This window comes from Sylvia atricapilla, chromosome 3 (genome assembly GCF_009819655.1).
Source record: "Sylvia atricapilla isolate bSylAtr1 chromosome 3, bSylAtr1.pri, whole genome shotgun sequence".
In the NCBI taxonomy this organism is placed as follows: Eukaryota; Metazoa; Chordata; class Aves; order Passeriformes; family Sylviidae; genus Sylvia; species Sylvia atricapilla.
Genome location: NC_089142.1, coordinates 41,441,558 through 41,465,869, shown reverse-complemented (window position 1 = coordinate 41,465,869; position 24,312 = coordinate 41,441,558). Strand labels below are relative to the sequence as shown.

Sequence of the window (24,312 nt, the reverse complement as noted above, 5' to 3'; positions counted from 1 at the left end):
GCTTACATGCTTAAAAAAGTGAAAGTCAAATTTTACAATTGTGAGCTATGAGACTCAGATTTTCTTATAAATGTTTCATGCTTACTAGTATAATTATTTTAATTATGGACTCTTTGGTAAATCATGTCCTAATTGTGCAACTTCTAAATAACAGCATAAATGAGAGTTGATTGATATAGCTGACATATGTTTAGCTCTTGAGCTGATTGAAATAGCTGGTATATATTTAGCTCCTAGGGAAGGACAAAAGCCCAAATGGATGGCAAGTTCAATAATAAACTAATCCTTAATAAATTTACCCAGATTATTACCTAATCAGATTTTTTTAAGAAAATTGTTTTACATTCAGTATCAGTTACCTTAGGACAAAAACCACTTTAAAATATTCCTATATTCAGAGAAATGTGGCAATTTGAAATATGGTACTGGACATACATAAAAAGCTATGTATGAAGATGGCACACTCTTTCAGAGTGAAATATTTCTGCACCTTTTGAAGCAAGCCTGATAAGCTTTATTCAATAAATTTCTGTAGAGTAAGTAATCAGTTAAATATATGTGTTCACAAACAAGTCCTTATTTACAGGACTAGCTATGATTATCTATTGTGAAAACAAGGACCACCCACTTGCTGGCAAGTTTTTAGCAGACTCAGTGAGTGGTCTCTGATTCAGCATTTCTGTATTTTCATGTCAGGAAGAAACTGCTGACACATTTATATATTAATCTTTCCCTTTTAAATTTCCATCTGAAAAAAATGAGTTCAATATGTCGTAATAGACACTAAAGGCTCGGGAGAAAACAAAAAACCTCTACTCAGTCCACTTTGACTTCTCCATATTGCAGATTCCATGAGGGACATGGTTCATCTAGCCTAACTTAAGCCATCTAAAAGTTATCCAGCTTAAGCCAACCTTGTCTAATCCTTCTGCCTCTTTCACTCTCCAAATGCTGCAGAGGAGCCCTAAGGCATGGCTTAGACTAGGAGTTTAGTTTTAAGACAGAAATGAGGATTCCAGATTTTTTATTTTTTCCATGGATTTTCCCATGTTAGAAAAAACAAAGACTTTCCAAAAAGAATCAGAAAAAAACAGATACAAATACACATTCCTCTTTCATATCAGTAATCACTTTCCATTTCATTCTTTCAAACTAAAAAAGGAAAAAGACAAAGTGAGAGGAAAGGATCAAATACAAGATCAAGGTACAAAAATTTAAAAAATAACACAAAAAACCAAATATTTTTATCTCAAAATTATCCTACCCAACCATCAGATAATATATTTTTTAAATTAGTAAACATCAGAGACACAGAGTAAGGACAGAAAAAAAGAAGAGGGGGTAATCGTAATTTGAATTTAAAAGGACATCAAGTCTCCCAAACCCCAGTTTATGACAGCAAAGTAGGAAAGCTCTCCCTGGACCGTTCTCTTGTCAGTTATGAAGCCTTATACAAGAATTAATGATTCTAACAAACAGGTTTTTTTCATGATGGAAGACTGACAGACACTTTCAACATTCCTAGATCAATTGACTTTAAATCTAAATAACCATTCTCTTGAAAAAAATAGGTTTTCAAGAGTCTGTGAGTGGAAATACTAATATAATAAAACACACATTCAGCTAATACACAGTAAGGTATTTCTCCAAAAATTAAAGTCTCTAAAACCCACAAATGAATTCATCTTCCAGTTCAGGGATAAGAAAAAAAGTTTACTGTGAAATAAGAACAAACTTTGTGATCTAAACTCTACTGTGTAGCTGTGCTTTAAACTACTCCTACCTTAGCCTCCACTCACAATACCAGCAGGGAACCTCTTTTTCTATGCCCCAGGCAGAAATATCTGGAAATGGAAACACTTTAAAAAAAACCCGTTATCTAAAAATGTGTATTTCATTTAAAAGCAGCCAAACACATTCCTAGATGAGTTACTGTGTTTCAACAGCATTTTGTATTAGAAGAATAATGTTCAAGGAAATCTGAATCACAACTGATCGAAGTCACCTGCAAATTTCTTATGCAAGCATAGCTTTGCAACAGTGTAAAAAGAGCAGTCTTGACTTGAGAATTACACTCATTTGTCACTTCTAATTTTTGCCTAAAGAAAAGAGGAAAAAAAAAAAAAAAAAAAAAAAAAAAAAAAAAAAAAAAAAGCATGGTGGTTTAAATTCATTAAGAAGTACTTTTAAATGAAAAATAGATTTTGGTTTTGAGTTTGCTAAGTGTTTGACATAGCATTACTATACCACCTGTTTTATCCAAATCTGGCTGAGCTCCAGTATTGGAATAATGATCATCACACGTTTGTTCTGTGTTCTTTGCATTACTGAGAGCTTTGGCTGCTTAAATTGAAAGTGCTCAACACAATTATTACTGTATAACAAAGGAACCAAAGGACTCGGGGGGGAGGGGGGCGGAGAGCAGGAAGTGGGGCAGGAGTGAGGACAAGAAAGGGGGAACACAGCATGGATGGCACGGGACACGCACAAAATTATAAGTATTAATATGACAGTGATCTTTGATTCTCTATATTCCAGTTCAGATGTGACAGCATAATGACATTATGTCATTATGTTATCATGCTGTTTAATCTAATCTTCCAACATACATTACAGCATAACACTATAAAAAGCTTATTCAGGAAAAATTAATTTGCCTTGCAGATTAGGGAGTATGGAAATAAGACACTCTCTATTTTCTCTTTTGCATTATTGACATACCTTCTAGTAATTGTTCCTCTGAAAGAGATTAAAGAGGATGAAGGTTAAAACTCAGAAACAGACAAGGTAAATACATTAAGTAGGGGACAAAGATCTGCTTTATTTACAATAGCTACAAGATGTTTGGTTTGCTTTTTTCCCTAAATTGAGAGGATTTTCTCTGTATAAAATAAATACCTAAATAAATGGTGAAAAAAAAAATCCTAAAACTAAACTCTAATATTTGAGTTTAGAAAAATCTCTTTTTCTCTAGTTTCTTATCTCTGGTGGCAGAAATCATTTCTTTCAGCAACCACGTTTAAATTTGAGGTACTACTTGAATATTTCATGTCTTCAAAGAGCAGGTAGCAGTCAGTAAGAAGCAAATTATCAGTAAGAATAAGCAGTCAGTAAGAATACAAGCTATCAGGCAATTGTGCAAAAATCATTTTATGAGACTATTGGTGTTCCAAACACTGAGTGAAAGGATCTGGGGATATTCCAGAAAGCCCACAAGGATGAAAGCTTTCTTAACCTACATTAAATCTTGATAATGCAATAATGAGTCTTTTAAAAGGATAAGTCTAATTCCCCTATCTAGTGCAATAAAGACTGTATACAGCTAATCAGCTTTGCCCTTTCAATTAAACTCGTCCAGGACGTTCTATGTAGTCAGCACCCTGAATGAGTCATTAAAATTCTCGTTCTGTAAGAGTTGTGTGCAGTGCACCGTTGTTTCTAAATTCCATTAAATCCAAACGGTCTTTATCGCCCCATGACCACTGTGACTTCAATCAGCCAATTTAATTACCTTACAAAATTGTCAGCAGAAGCAGCAAAGAAAAACAGGAAGGGTTGTGACGTTATCAAATTGAAATCTTTCTCTGTGCTGTTTAATCTAGACCAGTCAATAACAATGCTTCTCACCTCCTTGCTGCCTTCCCGGGGCTCTTAACCTTACTCTTCTTTCAATGATTTCTGTTGTTGTTTATAAGACTGATTTTGAACACCTCTTCGTGAAGATGTTAACAGATATTGAAAGCTTCTTCTTGGCAGTAAATTTTTCATTGGCTCTGAATGCTGGACTTGCCGAGACACGGACCCCGAGGGCTGTCATAAGTTTGGGTTGCAGATTTTCATCACACTCTTGATCTGAAGGCAGGCTGCCTTCCCCACTCAAACAAGATAAGTACATTTTTTTGTTTCTCTCAAATAGAGGCAGAAACCTTACCTTCCCTCACTAAAAGGATGTCAATGCAAAATCCAAAGGAAAGAAAGTACACATCCAGGAGTGTTAATGCAAGTCCCTTAAGAAAACTCCACTCGATTACCCAGCAGGTATTTTTCACTTGACCTCTTGTCTCAGACATATCTGCACAGAGTTAGTTCCCACTGCTGCAATTTTAAAATGGTCTCCTGAATCCCAGAACCATGTGTTTTGACCCCCACCATCACCTCCACAGGCAGTGGACACAATAAGCCAGTTGCTTTTCTGGTTTAGTCACACTCGAGCTCATGAAAACAATTGCATGAAGATGAACTCAATCTGTTTGAGACAAAGCAGCTCAGCTAAGAAGTATGTCAGATGAAACCCATGCTAAATCTTCATTGAGGAAGACTCATAAGGATCTAGCAATTCCCCTCTCTGGGTTCCCACAAAGGAGTTGTAAAACGAGGGGGATTTTTCCTAAATCACAAAGAGTACATTTCTTAAAGTTTGATTTGCTATTATTATAATTTTATGTAGGGCAACAGGAAAGTGCTAGGCTTCATAAGGACTTGGTGTGGTGGATTTTCAGAAAAAAAAAATTAAAAAATAGTCAGTAGTAAGAAACGCTTTTGGTGAGAGTTCAAAACTCTTTTCTTTTTCCCTTGAAAACTTTCTCCTATGTTTCTCTTTACTTTCTTTTACTTTTAAGCTGGAAGAAACCATATGTGCGCACACACCCTTCCTTTATAGTTCATTGTAACACAAAACATTCATCTCCCTCTCTCATCTGCTTCAAGTCAGGCAACTCCAAAGAACCAAAAAGTCAAAACTACAGGTGTATGGCTCTACTTGTCTTTACCCTTCTTGAATGTCCTCAAGAAAATAAAGCATCACACGAAGTGGGTTAAAACTTATCAGGCAATTGAGCACCCTGCAGTGGAGGTCTTTAGACGTTCACCACATTCTCACGAATAATGAGAGCAAATACAGTGACCAGACCTCTTTCACCTTCTCGTCACAGGTCTCTCTTCACACCTTTGCTGTAGGAAAGACGAATTGCTCACAGCAGTAGAGACAAGGCCGGAAACGAGCAGTTTAAATAAAAGAGGACATTTTAGAGCTCTCCAGACTTCAAAGCGCTGACAATAAAGCTCCACACATTAGTAGTAGGTGGGGGAATAAAAAGGGGGCTTAAGTAGCCCAGGCTCTTGCTGCCTTGGGCAAGACAAGGGATGGGTTTCTGCAAACACAAGTGAGCAATTACAGGTGTTTTATGTCTCTTAATGGCTTGTTAATTCAGTATTCCCGGGACAAGGTGTTGAGATGTCTTCAGGAGGTAAAAGCAGACCTAGGAAAAGCAGCCTCGACGTGCCCAGCCCATGGGCAGAGGGGCGGATCGGCTGGCCTCTAGATCCGCCGAGTTCCCTGGAATTTCTTAGGAGCCGCTACCATGGGCCTGTGTTTACATAGGAGCAGTGAATCGGAAAGCTGCGAAATGCGATCCCCGATAACGTAAAGGATGCGCCGGCGGTCACGTATTTTGGCTTTTGTTCGGTGCCAAGTGATAAGGAAAAGGTTTCCATCACACTTAGCACAACGGATAGACGAATACTAGGCTGCTGCTTTTCTCCCTCGTAAAGGTGGGACCTATCCTTTTATCCGCATCGGTGGTTAGGGCTGTTCCCCTTTGCCACCCTCGAGTAGCATGTACACAAACCTCACCTCCAGCGTTCCCTGGGCTCGCTCGTGGGAAACTGCCTTCAGAAAGGGCAAGGGAGGCAGCTTGGTCGCATGCCCCACGAAGCAATGTGTCATTCAGGAAGGGCGCTTGGTGTGATGCCCGAAGACCACGTCGCCCTACTCCCTCAGCAGCAACAGGCGGTGTCCGGATGCCTAAGCAAGTGTCGCCGGGGAGGGAACGGTGCTATCGCACCAGCCTCTCTCCCGTGTTCGCTCCATAAGGTACAGACAGAAATAACCTCCCGAATCTGACAAATAACCCAGGCGGTTCGCCTTCCCTGTGTGATTGCTAAAAGGTAGCTTTAGAGAGAGAGGGAGGGAGAGAAAGGACATGCTGGCTAGTCCCAACAACGAGAGGAGCCGTGGGAAGGACAATGCGAATCCATGGTGGCTAATTTGCACAGGAGGAATGAGGGGGCTGCAGCTCTGGCAGGCTTCGAGCTCTCCCCTGTTGCCATAGCACTGCTGGCTGAGGAAGAAGAGCGGGGGCTGGCAGGCTGCCTTCTGGAGGGAATCTCCTCAGCTCTCGCTTCTCCTCGGGAAGGACTCCACGGCATCCCGTCCTCCTGGTCGCAAGGACATCCCGAAGGGACTGATAGAAGGGAACCCCGGAGGAGGCGGTGGGGAATTCCCCCTCAGAAATAACCAAACCTTTTGCACAGCTCAATCTCTGCTCCCTCCCTCTACCCTGCTACGCCCTACGCAGAGAGAGATATGTCAGCCTTGGGGATAGCGTGGAAGTTCTCTCGTGGTCATAGACAGAGTGTCTTAGCCTGGACAACGCTAAATCCAGACCCTTTTCAAACAGAGATATGCAACAGGCCCGGATGAGCAGGGCAAAAGTCTTCCTGCTCTTCTCACATCTAACATTCTCCACAACAAAATAAACTTACCAAGTGCTTCCTTCCTACTTCTAATGTTCAGAGATGGTTTGGCGATAGTTCTTTTCAAAGACAGGGAAAAGTAGGCAGAGATGCAGAAACGGATTTTTACTTCGCTGCTACAAACAGTGGAGTGATCACAACCCGTTGGCCAGCTGTGTGACCAGGACGCAGTTGGGTTGGGAAGTCAGCCCAGTGAAACATACGCATGCACTACTATGTCACCGGGTAACGGAGACCCGCTGCATCACCTTCCAGCCTCGGGATTATTTATTGCTCTAACGCTTGCCAAACCGCTGCTCTCTAGGGCTGTGTCTAGAGGTACACTGGACTAACAATTCAGAGGGAATGCCGCTCTAAAGAAGGAAAGTCCACTTCTTGCTAGTGCCGTGACCAGGAAGATGTTTGTTTACATAGCTATACCTGAAAGTAACTCAGGCTCCTAGAGGCAGACGCCCGGCGCCCGTGGAAACTCAGCCGGCCAATGCCAGATTACAGGCATCCTAGCACTAAACTCACGGCCATGATTATGGATCAGACTGATTGCAAAATAGACCCCACAATGATATATGGGCCCGTTTAGCTCTGTCCAAAGAAACAAGCATTCCTGAGGACGGTTGCTAAGAGCAACGTGCCTTAAGCACCACCTTTAGACCAGATGCAAGCAGAAAAAAAAAAAGTGGCGCTAGGAATTCAGCACACGAGTCTGGTAACAGCCTGGTGACTTTTTAATCATTACTCACCTTCCCCTCCATATAAAAGTGTGTGCGGGGGTGCTGATTTAAACTAAAATAGATACAAACCAAGGCATTATTCCCAGGCAAAGGCAAGATATTTCTGTGCCCCACAGAAATGGATGCAGGAGCTGCCACAGTTTATCGCGGACGGGCGAATACGGGAGATCCGTTTTTCCTCCCCCCACCCGTGCTGTCGACAGGCACAGAGGGTGCCGGCTTTATGGGGGAGCGATTTTCAGCCTGTCCCTTCCTGGTCGGCCCCCACCGCGGCTTCCCACGGCAGCCGGGCGACCAGGAGGAGGATAATGCGGGACTCCCACCGTAGCTCTCCCCGGACTAGCACCGAAGGACATCCTCGGCCCCACAGACCGCTTCAGACCTGCTTTCCAAACTTTCCGTCCTGCCCTTCCTCACTGCAAAACTTCTGTGGGGGATGCAGCGGCTGGAATTTGTCCTTCACCTGTTTGCTTAGACACGAACACGCGCGCACAGGCAGAGCTCTTAAGGTTAGTACCCTGGTCTAGCTGAGATAACTTTTAAACTGCAAAACTGCAAGCCCTCTCGATTCTCGATTCTTGAAATGTTGAAATGTCATTCTGACCTGCTTTTTTTTTTTTTTTTTTTTTTTTTTTTTTTTTTTTTTTTTTTTTTTTTTTTTTTTTTTTTTTTTTTTATTCCCCGGTAGAGGGAGGAACTCCTACAACTTTCCTCGCACAGAAACGCTGTGCTTTAGAAAAGTACCGCAAAAGCTCTTCCCCGAGCACCGCTCAAGACATAAATAATCTCTTCTCTAACCCTAAACGCCACTCAAGTGTCAAGCAAACAGACAGATACTTCAAGGGAAATCAGCCTAGAGGTCTCAGATCACAGCGCTACGCCCGCACGGGATCGGTTCGGGGGGGATAGGAGGCTGGCGGCCGAAACTTAACAACTACTTGACAGGTTTTTAACTGATCAAGTGCCGTATTAGCCATGCTTTCCCCTACTATGGAAACAATTAAGCGAAACAATGGAAACAATTACGAGGAAGCCACGCAAGCTGCGCAAAGCCTTAGGCAACCGCGTTTGCCAGTCTATTTTCTATTGTTATTATAATTATCATCACCATCGTGCCGTTACTACGGCTACAATGAGCAGCAGCGACAGGGAAAAAAAAATTACACAGCAATTCATCCCTCCGGATGCAAAATAAAGAAAGACTTCGCTGCCCGACTCCGGTAGCACGTCCCCGCTCTCCCCCAGCATCCCCTTCTGAGTCAATCCTACGCATATCACATTCAGGCTTAAACACACAGTGAAAAAAGTGTCGGGAAATCTTACCAAATCTTAATACATGTGTGGTTCCTTGAGAATATCCAATCCACAGTAAGCAAAGAAGGAGTCTAATGGTGCATCTGAAGACTGAATTAGTTACAATATGGGAAATAATCTTCATGATGTTTCTATGCACACACGCGCTGCCTTACTTCCCCCTTCTAAGCCGTCAGGTTTCCCGGTAGGGTGAGAATGAGGATACGTAAACTGATGGCCCTCAGACACGATCACGGCATGGTCACAGAGAGAGCAGAGTCTACGCTTCCCAAACCCATTAGCAATCCCTGCATGTTCTTCATTCACTGCGCCAAGGAGCAACCTTCAACTGCAAGGAATGGTGGGACATCCATGTTAGTCGGGGGAGAATCCTTGAGAAATCCAAACACACACAATGTCCAGCCGAGTAAACCTGGGAGGCGAGAAAGGAGGAAAATCAATAGGTAATCCAGCTCGAGAAATCGCTGAGGTGCCGCCACATAGCGAGCACCCGCCGCTTCACTGGCGAGGCTTTCGCCGTGCTCCCATTCTACTGCACTGCTGCACAGCTTCTGACGCGAAGCCAAGATTAAGTGAGAGAAATTGAGATAGCTCTTCTCTCCTTAAGGCTGCCTGCCAGACAGCCTTCCCAATTTCTATTATGCAACAGATCTGATCGCCCAGCTTTGTCGGAGGAAGAAAAAAAACCACCCAGCTCGGTTTTATTTATATGCTTCTTATTGTTATCAGTTATTCAGTTGTTCTGAACAATAGCTATAAGGGACGGGGAGGGGGGGGGGGGGAGGGGAAGAGGGGGAGAGGGGTGCTGCTGGAGGGGAGAAGGGAATCTGTCGTGTGAAAATCAATTCCTGTATTTTAATAGCTGACTGCTTGGGTCGAGATCACTTAGCTTTGGAGCTGTGAAAGAGAAGGCTGACAACAAAGTCATGCAGGTTATCAGAGTAACGTTCAGGTTGGGAAAAAAAAAAAAAGATAATGGTATTTACAGTGATTAACTGTTACTCATTTTAATGCATGAAGTAGGATATATGCTATGGCTCATATACTGACTGTCCCTAGGAACTTGCTCCGGACCCAGTGATAAGGGAGCACAGGTGCTTTTGCAAGGTAACAGGAATCGGCAGCACTGGAACAACCTTGTTGAATGCACAGATCTGTTTCGCTAAACTTGCTTGAAATTGCAGTGCTGCTTAAAAGACCGTAACTTCGGGATTTATTAGTTTATGATTTTCACTTTATTCTGCCACTCTCTTATTTTGCACTCCACTTTCCTTTCACTCCAATATTATGGAAATGTTGCTGTTCCTCCCCATACTATGATCTGTGCAGTTTGTCATTTTGCTGTCCTCAGTGAGAGCAACAGCATTTCCCAATCTGATAATGGGACACTGAGCTTAAGTCTGCAATGCATCCATAGACTTTTGGTTTTTGACCAGGTGTTCCAAAGAAGATAAATCCATTGTGTGGACTACTTTAGATTTTCCTTGGAAATGCAATTAGTTGTGTGATTGCATCCACTGAAACACATTAAGCCAGGACTGTCAGACTTCGCAATCTAAGTCAGGATTTGCTGAACCTACTTGAGCTTTACTACAAACATTGAAATATAATTCCTGTATTTCCCATCAGGAAAATGAATTAAATTTTTCTGCATTCTGCCTACAGACATCTTTTGTCTCCTTTATCTCCCTCTTTTGCTTTTCATTAATAAAGAAAATATCACTGGGAGACTTCCCCCACAGATACACACAGAAGAACATAGGATAAACCTGATTTTACAGAAATAAATACCAATGATGCCAAGCTAATGAGGACACTCTGTGAAATCTATCAGAAGGTGAGCATGGCAGAGGTGAGTTACAGTTTATTCTTAATTGACATCTCTGTGTTGTGGACCTGTAAATAAGTGACAGCAGCATTAGGATTATAACTTGCAGTGTTTGTGCTCTGTACCCCTAGAAGTGTTAGCAATTCACAGTAACTTTTTATCATTTTGCCTTACTGATTTCCTCTGCACACTTTTACTTAAAACACTGTAAAATCCTGATGAAAAGAAATGTACATTCTGCGAGAGGATTATTAAACATCATTGATTTTTTTTTTCCTTAAGATGGAGGCATAACTGCAGTGTCAAAAATAAGTATCACGAATGGCTAGTTCTGCAGTCTAGCAGGGAATTCAATCAGACGATTTGACTATTGGAGCACTTTAAAAAACACCTAGTGTTAAAAGCAAGGATATCTAGCGACTCCTTCAGTTCACACTTAGAATATCTCCCAGTAAAAAAATGCAGAGAGATGTTTTTTCTTCTATTTACTATTTCATTTATTCTCTTCTACTCGTTTATATTTTTTTCTTAGTCCAAGGAGAAATAAAATCAACCCACGTGAATACTGTGAAAGTTCATTGCCTCCCTCCCTGGTGCTGCTGAAATAAAGGATATTATTTAGGTACAGTTTTAGTTGTGAATGCCCAGAAGAAGCTTGCAGTTTTACCGGATTTTTTTAAAATTTTTTAAATTTCATTTTGGAGAGAAGTTTTGAAAATATAATATTCGTCTTCATGTTTAGCACAATAAACAAGACATAAACTTTGGACTAGTGACTCCTGTTATCAGTTTGATTTTCTAAGGTCTCTTGAAAAAGAAAAAAAATATACAGCTACCTGCAATCTCAGCCCAACTGAGCACCTAACTCACGGAGGCGTTTAGAACTGGAATCATAAAACAACTTGCGGTTAATTCCCGTTACTATTAAACACTCAGCAGCCCACGCTGCAGCCCCTGGTCTGACGCCTGAGGCTCACAGCGAGTTCCTTTCCCCCGCAGCAGCCCCCGCCGGCGGCGGCAGCGGCCTCAGCACCGCGGACAGCGCCCGGAGCGGCCCCGGGCGGCCCCTTCAGCACCGCGGACAGCGCTCCCGGCCGCCCCTCCCGCTTCGGGTGTCAAAGCGCCCGGGATCCTTCACCCTCCCTAGTCACTTCACAGCAAGGAGAGGAAATTAAAACCCCTTATCGGCTTCTTTAAAGATATATATTATGTCAGCTAGCCCTCTATTTTATGGCACTTTATGGGTTCAGAAGAAGTACCGATGTCCTCCTTATCTACTATCAGACGTCGCCTACTGTTGTGTTAACATCCCTCCCCCTTCTTTCAAAGGCTAGCTCCCACCTTGAAGAAAAGTCGTAGTTAAGCCAGAAATATTTTCTCAATAATACGAGTCCCTTATATAAAAAGGCAAATCTTACAAGACATCAGATATTTAGAACTCACTAAATATTTGGTGACTGAAGATCTTTTATAGACTATATAATTGACTAAAGCTTCAGCCTTCCCCACCCTAGACTCCTCTTCTGTTATTTGGACTTTAACTCCACTTCTTCTTCATGAAAAAGAAAAAGATACTTTCGTGCATCCTTCAGACTGATTTCAACATGAAAACAGGTAAATATTCCTAATGCTTTTCATATTTCTTTCCCTGTGAGATGTACAATTCAAAGCCTGGAAATCTTTAATAAAATGTCATTCAAGATAAGCCGATCTTCTGTTTTGGGATCCTGTCACCACTGTTACACAGCTCTTTTCATATTAAAGTCTGTATGAAACTGCCCTCTACACTTCAGTGGTCATCAGCTGGGAAATCTACAATTCCTTGGATATATGTTTTGATTTGTTTGGTCACCTATTGTAGACATGGTGGTAACACATGGACATACACAAGGACATCTTTAATACACAGGGCTCTGTTCAAGTGTAGCTGATATGAATAATAGTAATCCAGCTATAGACAGGGAAAGAAGAAGAGACAGTCTGAGGCCTTACATCTTTTCAGGGTAATAAAAACCTACTACAGTTTTAGCTGAGTGTCAAGTATAAATGGTCTACATTATGTCCATAATGTTTCATTTGGAAAGGGGAGATATGTGATTCTGATTACCTTACTATATCAGGAGCTTTTTCCATCAGATCTAATTTTTATGTGCTGTTATCATTATAAAAGTTAACCCAATTCCAGCTAGCTGCCACCTACTGGGATGTATAGTTTTATCATATTGCTGTAAAAAGGAATGGGCTTTTATTTTCAGGTCATAGCTGTGCCTCTAAGAACAGATAGTGAGGTTTTTATATCACGTAATCTACTATTTTGACCCCTCACAACAACAGCTGCTATAAATTTAATGTATGTATAACATATGGTCCCCCAAATGTTTCTCGGACATTTTTCAGCAAATCCTTGCAAACGTTTTGGATTCACATGCCACCACAGTCCTCCTGCTGTTGCAATCTGGTGTGAGGAGAGCCACAGCTTACTGCAACACCTGACCAGCATCTCCAGATCTGTAGAATCAAGTATTGCAGCTTTGCTGACAAAGCAGTGACACAGTCCTCCCTTCTAAAACGTTTGCCAAAGTATTCAAATGAATGTTGATATTATCATTTAAAACACATTGCGGCCCACTGGCATTTCACTCCCACCAGCTATAAAAAAAACCCCCGTAGGTCCTTTTCTGTTTGTTATTATCTCAGTCCAAATTTACAACCAAGTTTCTGCTGCGCCAATGATTAATGGCATTATAAGATGGTAATTAATTTTTAGCTAGTGGAAAGACTTGTATTCTAATTAATGAAGTGAGTGTGTAATAGACTTTCTTGTTCAGGCACTTTTGAGTATCACAGCAATGCACTTTCCTAGCAAGTTTAAGCAGCAAAAACAAATAGTTTTGACATGACCTACAGATCAGTCTTTGGTCCCTTCGGTTTCCTTTGGGGTTGGGGAAGCTGTGCAAGATTTTGGGGGAAAACCATAATTTCAAATGCTTTATGCTTTTCCTGCTGTTCTCCCCCAAAAGTTTCTAAGGATAATGTGAAGAGAGATTTCCATTACAATGTATTCATTCCGTCTCAGTGCATGCACGGCTCTTGCTATCATGCCTCCACTCCGTAGGCAGGAATGTCTCTTGCTTTCCAGAGGGTGTCAGCGCCCTGGCTACTTTAGCGATGGATGCTCACCCAAAGAATGCTGATTTTATTCAGAAATAAATGACAGGGTTGCCGATAAGCCGAAAGGGGGACTGGCTGCGCCGTGCGGTGGGGGCCGGGTATAGGGGCAGAGGGACACCTTACGGAAGTAGAGACTGTTGTCCACCCACAACTCTAGCGAAGTTAGAGCCCGTTTCTCACCTCCGCTCCCCCCTGAGAGCGGGGGGCACATCCTCAAGTCAGCCGGTTCGGCCTCCCTGAGCCGGCTCGGGAGCTACGCTCCGGCTGTGGGAGGGAGTTCCGGGCTACTGGGAGGGCACCGGGCGAGGGGCATCTGGGGGCTGCGCTGCCCTGGCCTCTTGCTCCCTCTTCCCACACCTCCACTTTCAGCGTGGGGACAGCGGCGGCTCTGACGATGCGGAGCAGCGATGGAAGGAAGACAGGAAGCCGACAGGTCTGCTTTTTCCCCACAGTGAGGGACAGACCCGGGCGGCAACAGCGGTCGGGTCGGCCAACTCAGCGCCCGCCTTTGCCCTGAGACACCTGGCCAAGAGCCATCGTTCTTTGCAGCTCTCGGCACAACGCGGCCACGGTGCATCCCCCGCCGCCCCCGGCCCCCCCGCCCCCCGCAGCCCCTCGCTGGCATGCAACCCCTCCGGCCGTGGCGGCCGGCCGGAGACCCCGGGACATCCTCCTACCTTGAGTTGCGGGAGGGGAATCGGGGAGGGAGAGGAAGGCGGAGGCGGGGGAGGAAGGGCGGTGGCAGGGCGCCGGGGACAGCCCGGGCTGCGGTGCAGCCGGCGTCCGGGCACCACTGACGGCGGCGGCGAGCGGGGAGGGAGGGAAGGAGGGAGCGAGGGAGGAGGGAGAGCGAGAAGGAGGGAGGGAGGGAAGGGAGGAAGGAGGGAGATCCGCCTCCCTTCGGGAGCGCTGCACAGCGCCCTTTAAAGGAGCAGAAACACACTTTCTCCACGGCCGCCGCTGCCGGCTCCCCGCACCGCCAAGTCTCGTCGGTGCCGCCGGCCACCGATGGGCTCAGGGCTTCCCCCCCGCGCCGTCGCTCGGAAAGCCCCAAGCCGCCGGACAGCGAATATTCACGGCGTTAAAAGTCCAAGCTCCTAACTGGGGTCCCCGAACCCGTTTTATGAACGCGGATGAAGTGGGAGTTGGATCCTGCTGACTGTGAAACAGCTTCAGAGACCCCTGCCCGTTCCCATTTTTCCCCGTGGGTGCGGGGGTGAGTGGAGTGCTCCTATCTCAGCCTGCGGGGATGCTAGAAAAAGCTTCGGCTGCTTCTCGACTTGTTCTCAGGCTGAAACCCGCCTGCCTGTCCCCTCTCCTTCCTTTAACTAGCGGGTACTAAGCTTGGGCACTTCCCTGGTCTGGAAAAGAATCCAGGGAATGGGAGACCACATCTGCCCCAACCGCCCCCGACTCGCTTCTAAGCGTCAACGCTGCTGGAGAGGGCTCTGGTGAAAGGACCAAGGCCACTCTGATGAATTAGGGTGGGAAATGTGTGGTCCGCCCCGCCTTGCGGGAGTGCCAATGATTTCCTCCCTCGCCCAGCCGCACTCGCCCCCGCAGCGCCACAGGCGTCTCTTCGCCTCTTCTGAGCTTCTCCCGATTTTGTTTCGTGACTCGGACATGCCTTGAAGAGCTGCAGGATTTCCCCTGCGCCTCCCCCTCCACAGTGCAGCCTTCTCGGAGTCTGACCTCCAGGCAGATGTGATGAGCAATTTGACAGGAAAATCCCTGTCTCGTAGCCTTTCCCTCACGGAAAATTCCCTTTCCCGGATCTGCCGGGGGAGCGCAGCCCGTACCCCACAAAGGATGCTCAGGCGTTGCCCCGCTTCGTCTACCCAAGCGACCAACCGGTTATCAGAGGAGGGAGGGGAGGACTCAAAAAGCGTCAAAGAGATGGGGCTGGAGCGGGTGGGGGGTGGGTGACTGAAAAGCTCCTATAATTAAATAAACAGCAGAGTTGTTGTGCGAAGTAAGTAAATAGTCAATGATCCCATTGTGGAGCCTTGCACAGGCGGCACACATTGCTGCGGGCTCGCAGCGATTGGGCTCCGGCCGCTGTGACTTGCAGCTTAATCGGTCCCACAGCACATCCCTTAATTACTTGCAGCACACTTCCATGGCCGACAAAAAACTCATTAGTCAGTTCATTTGCCTGAAGCGGTAATGGAGATAACTCTCGTTAAAAGCAAGCGCACTGCTAAAGCAAAGCGCTTCGTGCCACCCTGGGCGATGAAGGGAGCTGGGCAGGAGATTGCCTCTCCAGGACTAAGCGGGTCGCGGGTGGAAAACTGAGCGGAACACGGTCGTGGAAAGCTGAGCTCTGTGCGATTCTGCAGGAGAGAAAGGAGTGGCGGGGATCGCCACGGGAGTAACCAAGTCATCTCCATGATCTCCGGAGAAGGGGAGGAGGGTTGAGGCTGCAAGTCCAGCCATAGGGTGGGAAGTATATGAGGTAGGGGGGGCAAATATTTGTGCACGCACTGATTCGGTGATTTTGTGCCTTTTTTTTTTTTTTTTTTTTTTTTTTTTTTTTTAAATCACTGACTGCTTTTGCATTGTTACTTACTATCCAGAGTTTTCTGACCAGAGAACAAACAGTGAACAAATCAAACACAAAAATACATGACAGAAAGGAAGGCAGGGGAAGAAAAGGGATATGGTTCTAACACTGCAGATGAATTGTGTAATACTCTCATGTAGTCACTTCAACTCAACTACATTGATGTAGAGCCTTTTCCCTTGTTGCCTGGGTTACATTTCTGTCCAGACATGAAATTCTCAATGCTTTCTTCAGCCAACAACAGTTTACAAAGAATTAAGTCCTCTCTGACAAGAAAGAGGTTTCCAGTGCCACCAATGCTGGTATAGTTACCTATTGTTACCCATTTTTTAGGGTATTTAGGAACTTTACGTATGTCTCATTAGTACTCAAATGAAGAATATTGGAACAGGAAATTTGGATCTACAAGCCTAAGATCACACTGCAAGTCAGGGACATAATGCGAAGATAGTCTGTGATTACAATTTCTCAGATGTTGATTACTGCAAAACTCCTTCATTTCAATATTGACACAACTTCTCATGTTTCTTCCCAGATACACTGAAGAGACTTTGAACTTTATCAGTATTGACCACTAGAAAGAAACAGGAATGCACAGACCCAGTTTGTCAGTATCCAAAATGAGATGTACCTGAGAATTTGCTGCACAAGGTCCTGGACTGTAACAAGAAAAAAACAAAACAAAACAACAACAACAAACAACAAAAACAAAAACTAGCAAAAACAACCTCCTCAGGCCCACCTCCAAACTTTTTTACTTGCTTACTTATTTTCTATTGTTGGCTATTTTACTTGCTATTTATAGATATATCAAATACGAATATACATGTCATCTTTACACCAGCCATTTAAAACAATTTTTATAAATGTCAGTAACAATTCAACCCGATTAAAAGTAAACACATTTGCAAAGGTCTTTGTGATAATGGTTTTTGGATTTGTTTGGTTTTCCCAGCATAATTTTTAAACATTTTAAATGAAATTATCTGGGTTCATAACATTCCCATTAGGTGCATTTACACCTCAAAGTTAGGAGTAATGTAAACCTGTAGCCTAATTCCTGTATGCCTTCCAAAATGAAATTACAAAAGGATGACAGATTCATTCTTTCCCCACAAAAAGCTATGACTAGTACCAGGTAAATCTGAATATTTAGTACTTCTTTTCTTTCCTGCTTTGTCTTTCAATTTAGGTCAACTACGATAGCATAAACACTGACAGAATTTAATATCTTTCAAAAGAGCCTCCATTATATATTTTTTATAATGCCAATCTACAAAGACCCCAAACCAACCAAAATGACAATCTTTTAGGGATTCTGGATGCTGTGGCTTAACTGCCCTAAACAGACTCTGTCCAATTTAATGACCCAAATCCGAGTACTGACATTTGTTCAAGATGAGTGGTTCACAGCTTGTGCCCTGCCACAGAAAATACTGAAGCAAACCTTTGGGACTTCAGACTGCAGACAACTGAGTTTTTTGTTCTTTCTGCCAGCCATTGCTTTTTTTTTTTTTTTTTTTTTTTTTTTTAACCCTCTTGTAGTTGTGAACAAGACTGTGTGGTATTTCAGGAAATCTGTCGTCTATTACTATGACATAAAGAGTTTTGGTACAGCTCATGGGCAAAGAAAGAATTATCGCTGTTATTTTGGCCAAGGAAAATCCTCCCAAATGTTGTCTTTATGCAGCTTTTAATCATGACCTTGTGTACTCATATTCTTGGTAAAACTGCTTGCATGTATTAAGCCATGTCCCTTCAAACAGAAGACTGAGTCAAAGCAGGATGGAATAAAAACAAAAATATCTGTCTAAAAGAAACAAATCCCTTTTCTTGTATTATCCACTTGAGGGAGACAATGAGCCATAGGTTATATCCATATGTCAGTTTCATGGATCACATACAAAATTGATGAGGAATTTGTACCCATAATGTGTTATTTTTATTTTTAAAAGTACTGACCTGTGTAACATAGCAGGTATGATGTTTCTCATAGTGCTGCGCTGATCTGTACATTTTTCTTCTCTTTCCTTCTTGCCTAGCAAGATGGGATCATCCAATGACTTTCACTGATAGGAACATCCAGACTCTTTCGAGATGATATTCCATAACTCTAGAATTAATATTTCACATTTGGACTACCTAACCTGATTCAAGACTTATATTTGACTCACTTTATGATTTAAGAGATATACCAAAGTGTATTACAATACCAGGAGGGCTAAAATAGACACTGTTAGAAGCCATAAAATAATAAAGTTTAACCTGTGTCTGAATGCCTTTGGATGTACATACATGGTGAGGAAGTTTCATTTTATTTGGTGCCAGTCATGATGCATTGTACAATATTCTCCAATGGACTGCCATATTTTGAAGTCCTTCCAGAAAGACTTTAATGGCTTTGCTGTCATTATTGTTAGAAAATATTCTGATGTTTGCCTTGAACAGCCTTATGGCAATTGATAATCATCACTCTTCCTCTTACCTGCAAGGGACATAAAGACAAGTTTTTATTCCTCTCTCTAAAACTGTCTTCTGAACAGCTAAATAAATATTATGCAGGAAGCTAAATGTCACTCCTCTTTTGATGAAGGCCAAGGAGGAGGACACAGGAAACTCCAGACCAACCAGCTTCATCTCAGTTCCTACAAAAAGGATAGAGCAGTTAATCCTGAAAAGTATTTCTAGGCACATGAAGGGCAGTAAAATTGTTAGGAAAAGTCAGCATAGATTGACCTAGGCAGTCATGCTTGACTAAATTGATAAACTTTTAAAATTAGGTGACCAGTTTGGTTGATGAGGGGAGAGCAGTGGATATTGCACTGTTTCCTGTAATATTCTCGTAAAGCAGTTGTTGATGTGTGGGCCACACGAGCAGAGGGTGGGGTGGGTGGAAAACTGGCTGAAAGGCCAGGCCTGGAGGATGATGATCAGTAGCATGAAGTCTAGTGGGAGGCCAGTAAATAGCAATGTACACCAGGGGTCACTACTCCATCTATTTAATTCCACATCTTCATTAATGATGTGGATGATGGAGCAGTCAGTTTGCCAATGACACCAAATTGGGAGGAGCTGCCATCCAGAAGGATGTTGACAGGCTGGAGGAATGGCCTGACAGGAATTACATAAAGTTCAACAAAGGCAAGTACAGGACTCTGCACCTGGGAATGAACAATCCTCCAATTTGGAATTGATTGGTTGCAACACTGCTTGGCAGGAAAAGCTTTGCAATCCTGGTGGACACTCAGTTAAGCTTGAGGCTAGCATTGTTCCATTGTGGAAAAGGCTGGGCTTTGGTAAAATGCTGTGGTATCCTGGGCTGGATTAAAAGAAGTGTTGCTAGCATGTTGAGGGAGGTGATCCTTACCCTTCAGTTAGCACTGGTGAGACCACTCCTGAAGTAATATGTCCGGTTCTGGGATCCCAAGTATAAGAGGCACATGGAAAACTGGAAAGTGTCCAACGAAAGGAGATGATGAAAGGACTGAAGGATCTGCCACATGAAGAAGGGCTGAGAAATCTGGAACTGGTTAGCCCGGAGAAGAGATATTACAGGGAGGAACTTATAAATGTATGTAAATATCTGAAGGGAGGGTGAAAAGAAGAAGGAGCCAGGTTTATTCAGTGGTGCCCAGTAACAGGATCAGAGACAAAAGCCACCAACTGAAACACAGGATGAACATTAGCAAACCATTTTTTACTGTGAGTGTAACCAAGCATCAGCACATGTTGTCCAGTGAGTGAATGGAGTCTCCCACCTGGAAGGTATCTATCTCTCTGGACATGGTCCCAGGCAAATAGCTGTAGGTGGCCTTCCTTGCTTAGGGAGAGGGTTAAACCAGAAGACTTTCAGAGGTCCCTTCTAGTCTCAACCAGTGTTGTTGATTTTCTTGTGTCTCCCCCAGTCCACTCTATTCTGGATGATTTTTAAGTATCTCAAAACTGCTTTTGTCAGTGTTTCTAATTGGTCTACATCACTGAATTACAGGGAGCAGAACTGAATTTAGTACAGAAAATTCTACAGCAAAAGTAGTGGGTGGAAGGAAGGACTATTATTACTGTTTTCAGGTTCCCATCTTGTTCAGAAATCTCAATACGATCTTTGACTCCTTTGCAATAGCATGATATTGTAGTGTCATATTTGCTGTGTCACAATAATATCTATATCCTTTTCTGCTTAACTACCCCTGATTAGTTGCTTCCTCACTTGCACTTGCTGAACTACTTATTTACACCCAAGAGTAGAAACTTGTATATATAATTCTTATATTTTTCCAGAACACTACTTCAATTTATTTAGACACATTCTAAATTCTGGGCCTAACCAGAATCATTTCTTCTGTTGCTTCTATATAGCCTTCATCAAACATTTAAATGAGGCACCCGAGTCATTAATATTTGCAATAGTAAATATGCAATAGCAGCATAGCAGGTCATAAAGAATTCTAGAGAAGTCTTTTTTATTTCTTCCTCTTCTCTCCTTGAGGTTCAACAGCATACCAATAAAACTGCTTTGCACCAACTTCTACATTTCATTTTGCTTACGCAAGTGTCATGTCATGTTCAGGTTTATTCTTAGAAACTCTATAATCTTGTTTATGAATACTAATATATTTTATCAAGTGTCTTATCCTTGTGCTTTGTTCTTTGAGCCCAATAGATTTTCCTCCTCCCTCTCCTTTTAAAAAATTATAAATAGGAATATGTATTTATCAATTTAATGAATTTGTGTGTCTCTTGCTTTTTACAAACCCAGTGTTAATTTAGATGCATGGAATAAAAATATTAATAGATGGACCAATAAAGCCCTCTGGCTATAAATGAAGCTTTGAAAGAAAAATAAAGGCAAAACCTAAGTGGAGCAAATGGCATGACTGGGACCTAGTTAGAACTTAGGAACTTAGAAGCAGTCATAATGGGTACAAAATTAAATAATTTAAGGAATCCCAACAAAACCCAAACAGAACAGCACAAAAACACCACCAGCTAATTTTTACAAGCACAATACTTAAACATCAATGAGCAAGATTCCTGTTTATGTCCTGAAAAAGAACTGGATACACCATCTGATAATAGAGCCTTCAACAGCCCTATGGTTGATAATAAAAATAAGACTTCAATTTAATTAATGGGGAGTGGAAATTTCTCTAGCATGAGATAATGCTCAACAGTTCAAGTGACCTTGAACTCTGAATATAGAAGAGGGCATTCTAATTGTGAGAAGAAAGTTCTCTTCAACTCTGCAACCAAATTTTTACTCACATAAGATTTAAACTTCAGCAATAAGACAAGAATGAAGTGGATCTATCGTCATTATGCTTTTTTATGTCTCACTCAGTATATATCACATAAACAATTAATATTAATCATGCATCAATGAGCTGCAACAGTTTTTGTACAGCTGTACTGTTACATTGCCAGTATATTGGCAATTACGCCCAAACTCTCCATACGTGGGAAACTTTGTGTTCGTTGATCACATTTACAAGATTAAAAAATAACTAATTTCCAAGTGTCTGAGTTACTTATTCACTGTGAATTTAGAGAAATAATTCTCAATGGGGATATCATAGCAGGGAACTTAGGTACCAGGTTGCTCAAAACGCCTAATCTCAATGTGATAATATAAATAGGATTCATAGGTGATATTTTTGTGGTTAATATACAGCTGAGAATAGACTTTCATCCTCACAATATTCAGCCATTTAAACCAAGTAATCTATTATATAGTCTGATGAATTATAATTAATCCTACTTCTTTTCCTGGGATTTAGAAATTGACACAAATCCAGTGTCAAGATTCAGATATACAGCACTGCATAGCCCATATTAGTTGTGGAGACAGCCACACAGTAGCTCAGCTGTCAGTACTAGCTACTCATTAGGACAACTGGCAAAGTGTGCTCCATTGACTTCAGACTCAGAACAGAAGAATAAAGTGTACTAGTGTGTAGAAAATTACAATATCTGTGCAGTGTCTAAATCTCTTTGAGGTTTTGGAAAGTGAATTTTACCCAAAGAAAGCTTACGCTTCTAATCTACCTTGAAATTATTTTAGTTAGACTATATAAAGTATATTTGGTCCATTTCAGAGGAGGAAAGGAAAAGAAATTGCTCCACTATTCAAACCTAAGCAGTTTATCAGATATGGAAAGTCATTTCTAGAATGTGAAAATACCCCCTGGGGCACATTCCTCTACAATATGCATCTTAAGTAGATAGGAAGTCACATACCATGCCATTATATTATAAAATAGAATAATGACCTACTTTAGCAATGATAACCATAAGTGAAGTAATGGGGCCACAAAAATATGTAAAAATAAACACCTCTATTAACTATTTCTAACTTTTTTTTATAGAATCATGAAGTTGTTCCGGTTCTAAAAGGCTTCTAAGATCAAGTCCAACCATTAACCTAGGATGGTCACACTCACAACTAAAACATGTACCACATCCACATGCCTTTTGAACACTTTTAGGGATAGCAATTCCACCACTTCCATGGGTAGTCTGTTCAAATGCCTGAACACTCCATCAGTGAATAAATTTTTCCTAGTATCTAATCTAATCTAATCCCCCCTAGTGCAACTTGAGGCCATTTCCTCTTGGTAATTTCATTTTGGAAGGCTTAAAGGAGTTATACTACAGCCTCCTGTTGGGTAGTTGTAGAGATCAATAAAGTCTCCTCTTGAGCCTCCTTTTGCCCAGACTAAACAACTCAAGCTCCCTTAGCTACTCCTCTTGAGATTTGTGCTCCAACACCTTCACCAGCTCCATTGCCCTTCTCTAGACCTGCTCCAGCACCTCAACATCCTTCTTGCAGTAAGGGGCCCAAAATTTGACACATGTTTCAAGGGGCAGCTGCACCAGTGCCTAGTACAGGTGGCCAATCACAGTACTACTCCTGGCCACAGGAGTATTGCTGGCCACAATATGTCTTACACAAGCCAGGATGCTGTTGGCCTTCTTGGCCACCTGGGCACAATTGCTGGTTGTCAGTCATCTGACTGTCAACCAATACTTCCAGGTTCTTTTCCTCTAGGTCATTTTCTGACCAAGACTTTCTCTGCCCCAAGCCTTTACCCCTACAGGGCTTGTTGTGACTGAAATGTAGGATCTGGTACTTCTTGTTGAACCTCATACAATTGGGCCTCAGCCTATTGATCCAGCCTTCCTATCAACTGTCAGATCAACACTCCCAACTTAGTGTCATCTACAGACTTACTGAGGGTGCACTCAACCCTCTCATCCAGATCATGGATAAAGACATTAAACAGGACTGGCACCAACACTGACCTTTGTGGAACATTACTTGTAACTGTCCCTCAGCTGGATTTAATTCCATTCACCACCATGCCCTGAGTAGGTCATTGAGATGGCTTTTACCCAATGAAGAGCACAACTGTCCACACTATGAGCAGTCAGTTTCTCCAGGAGAATGCTGCAGGAAACCATACCAAAATTCATGGCCTTTCCTGACCCTTAAGCTTGTCTACCTTGTTGGAGAAGGAAACCAAGTTAATCAAGCAGGATCTGACTTTCCTGAGCTTATGCTGGCTGGCCCATATCTCTTGGTTGTCCTGCATGTGTCTCATGATGGCCCTCAAGATGATCTGCTCCATGACCTTCCTTGGCACCAAGATCAGATTGACAGGCCTGTAGCTCCCTGGATCCTCCTTCTGACTCTTCTTTCATGTGGTCACCACATTTGCTAATTTCTAATCAACTGGGACATCCTTGGCCAGCCAGGACTTCTGGTAGATGATGGAGTGTCTTGGTGGGTCTTTCACAATCTCCCTCACTACTCTTGGGTGGATGCCATCTGGCTCCATAGATTTGTGCACCTCTAAAGAGCACAGTATTGGTGATCATTTCATCTTGGTTTATGGCAGGTTCATTCTTCTCTTCCTCAGTAACTTTCAACTCAGACAGCTGGGTACTCAAGGAGCAACTGGTTGCTCTATTAAAGACTGAGACAAAAAAAGACCTCAGTCTTTTCTTTATCCCTCTGCATCTAATAAAGAATGGAGATCCTCATTAGCCCTCTTTCTGTTAATGATGTACTTGAAAAAAATATTTTTGTTGTTCTTTGTTGACTTTTACAGTAGTAGACCAATTAGGGTCTAGATGGGCTTTGGCCTTTCTAATTTTTTCCCCTGCATAACCTC

The 24,312-nt window shown here is 42.6% G+C and overlaps 1 protein-coding gene across 1 annotated transcript in view; it reads right to left on the bottom strand.

The window, feature by feature from the left end:
* The window catches only part of GRIK2 (glutamate ionotropic receptor kainate type subunit 2), a 361,868-nt gene extending 347,563 nt beyond the window's left edge, over nucleotides 1–14,305 (bottom strand). Inside the window, exons 1-2 of the mRNA XM_066315185.1 lie at nucleotides 14,256–14,305; nucleotides 8,589–8,991 (exon numbers count right to left, since the gene is read on the bottom strand). Coding sequence (XP_066171282.1) covers nucleotides 8,589–8,703 — 115 coding nt within the window. The 5' untranslated portion in view covers nucleotides 8,704–8,991; nucleotides 14,256–14,305. The remainder of the gene's footprint in view (nucleotides 1–8,588; nucleotides 8,992–14,255) is intronic.
* Between the last annotated feature and the right edge of the window lie 10,007 nt (nucleotides 14,306–24,312).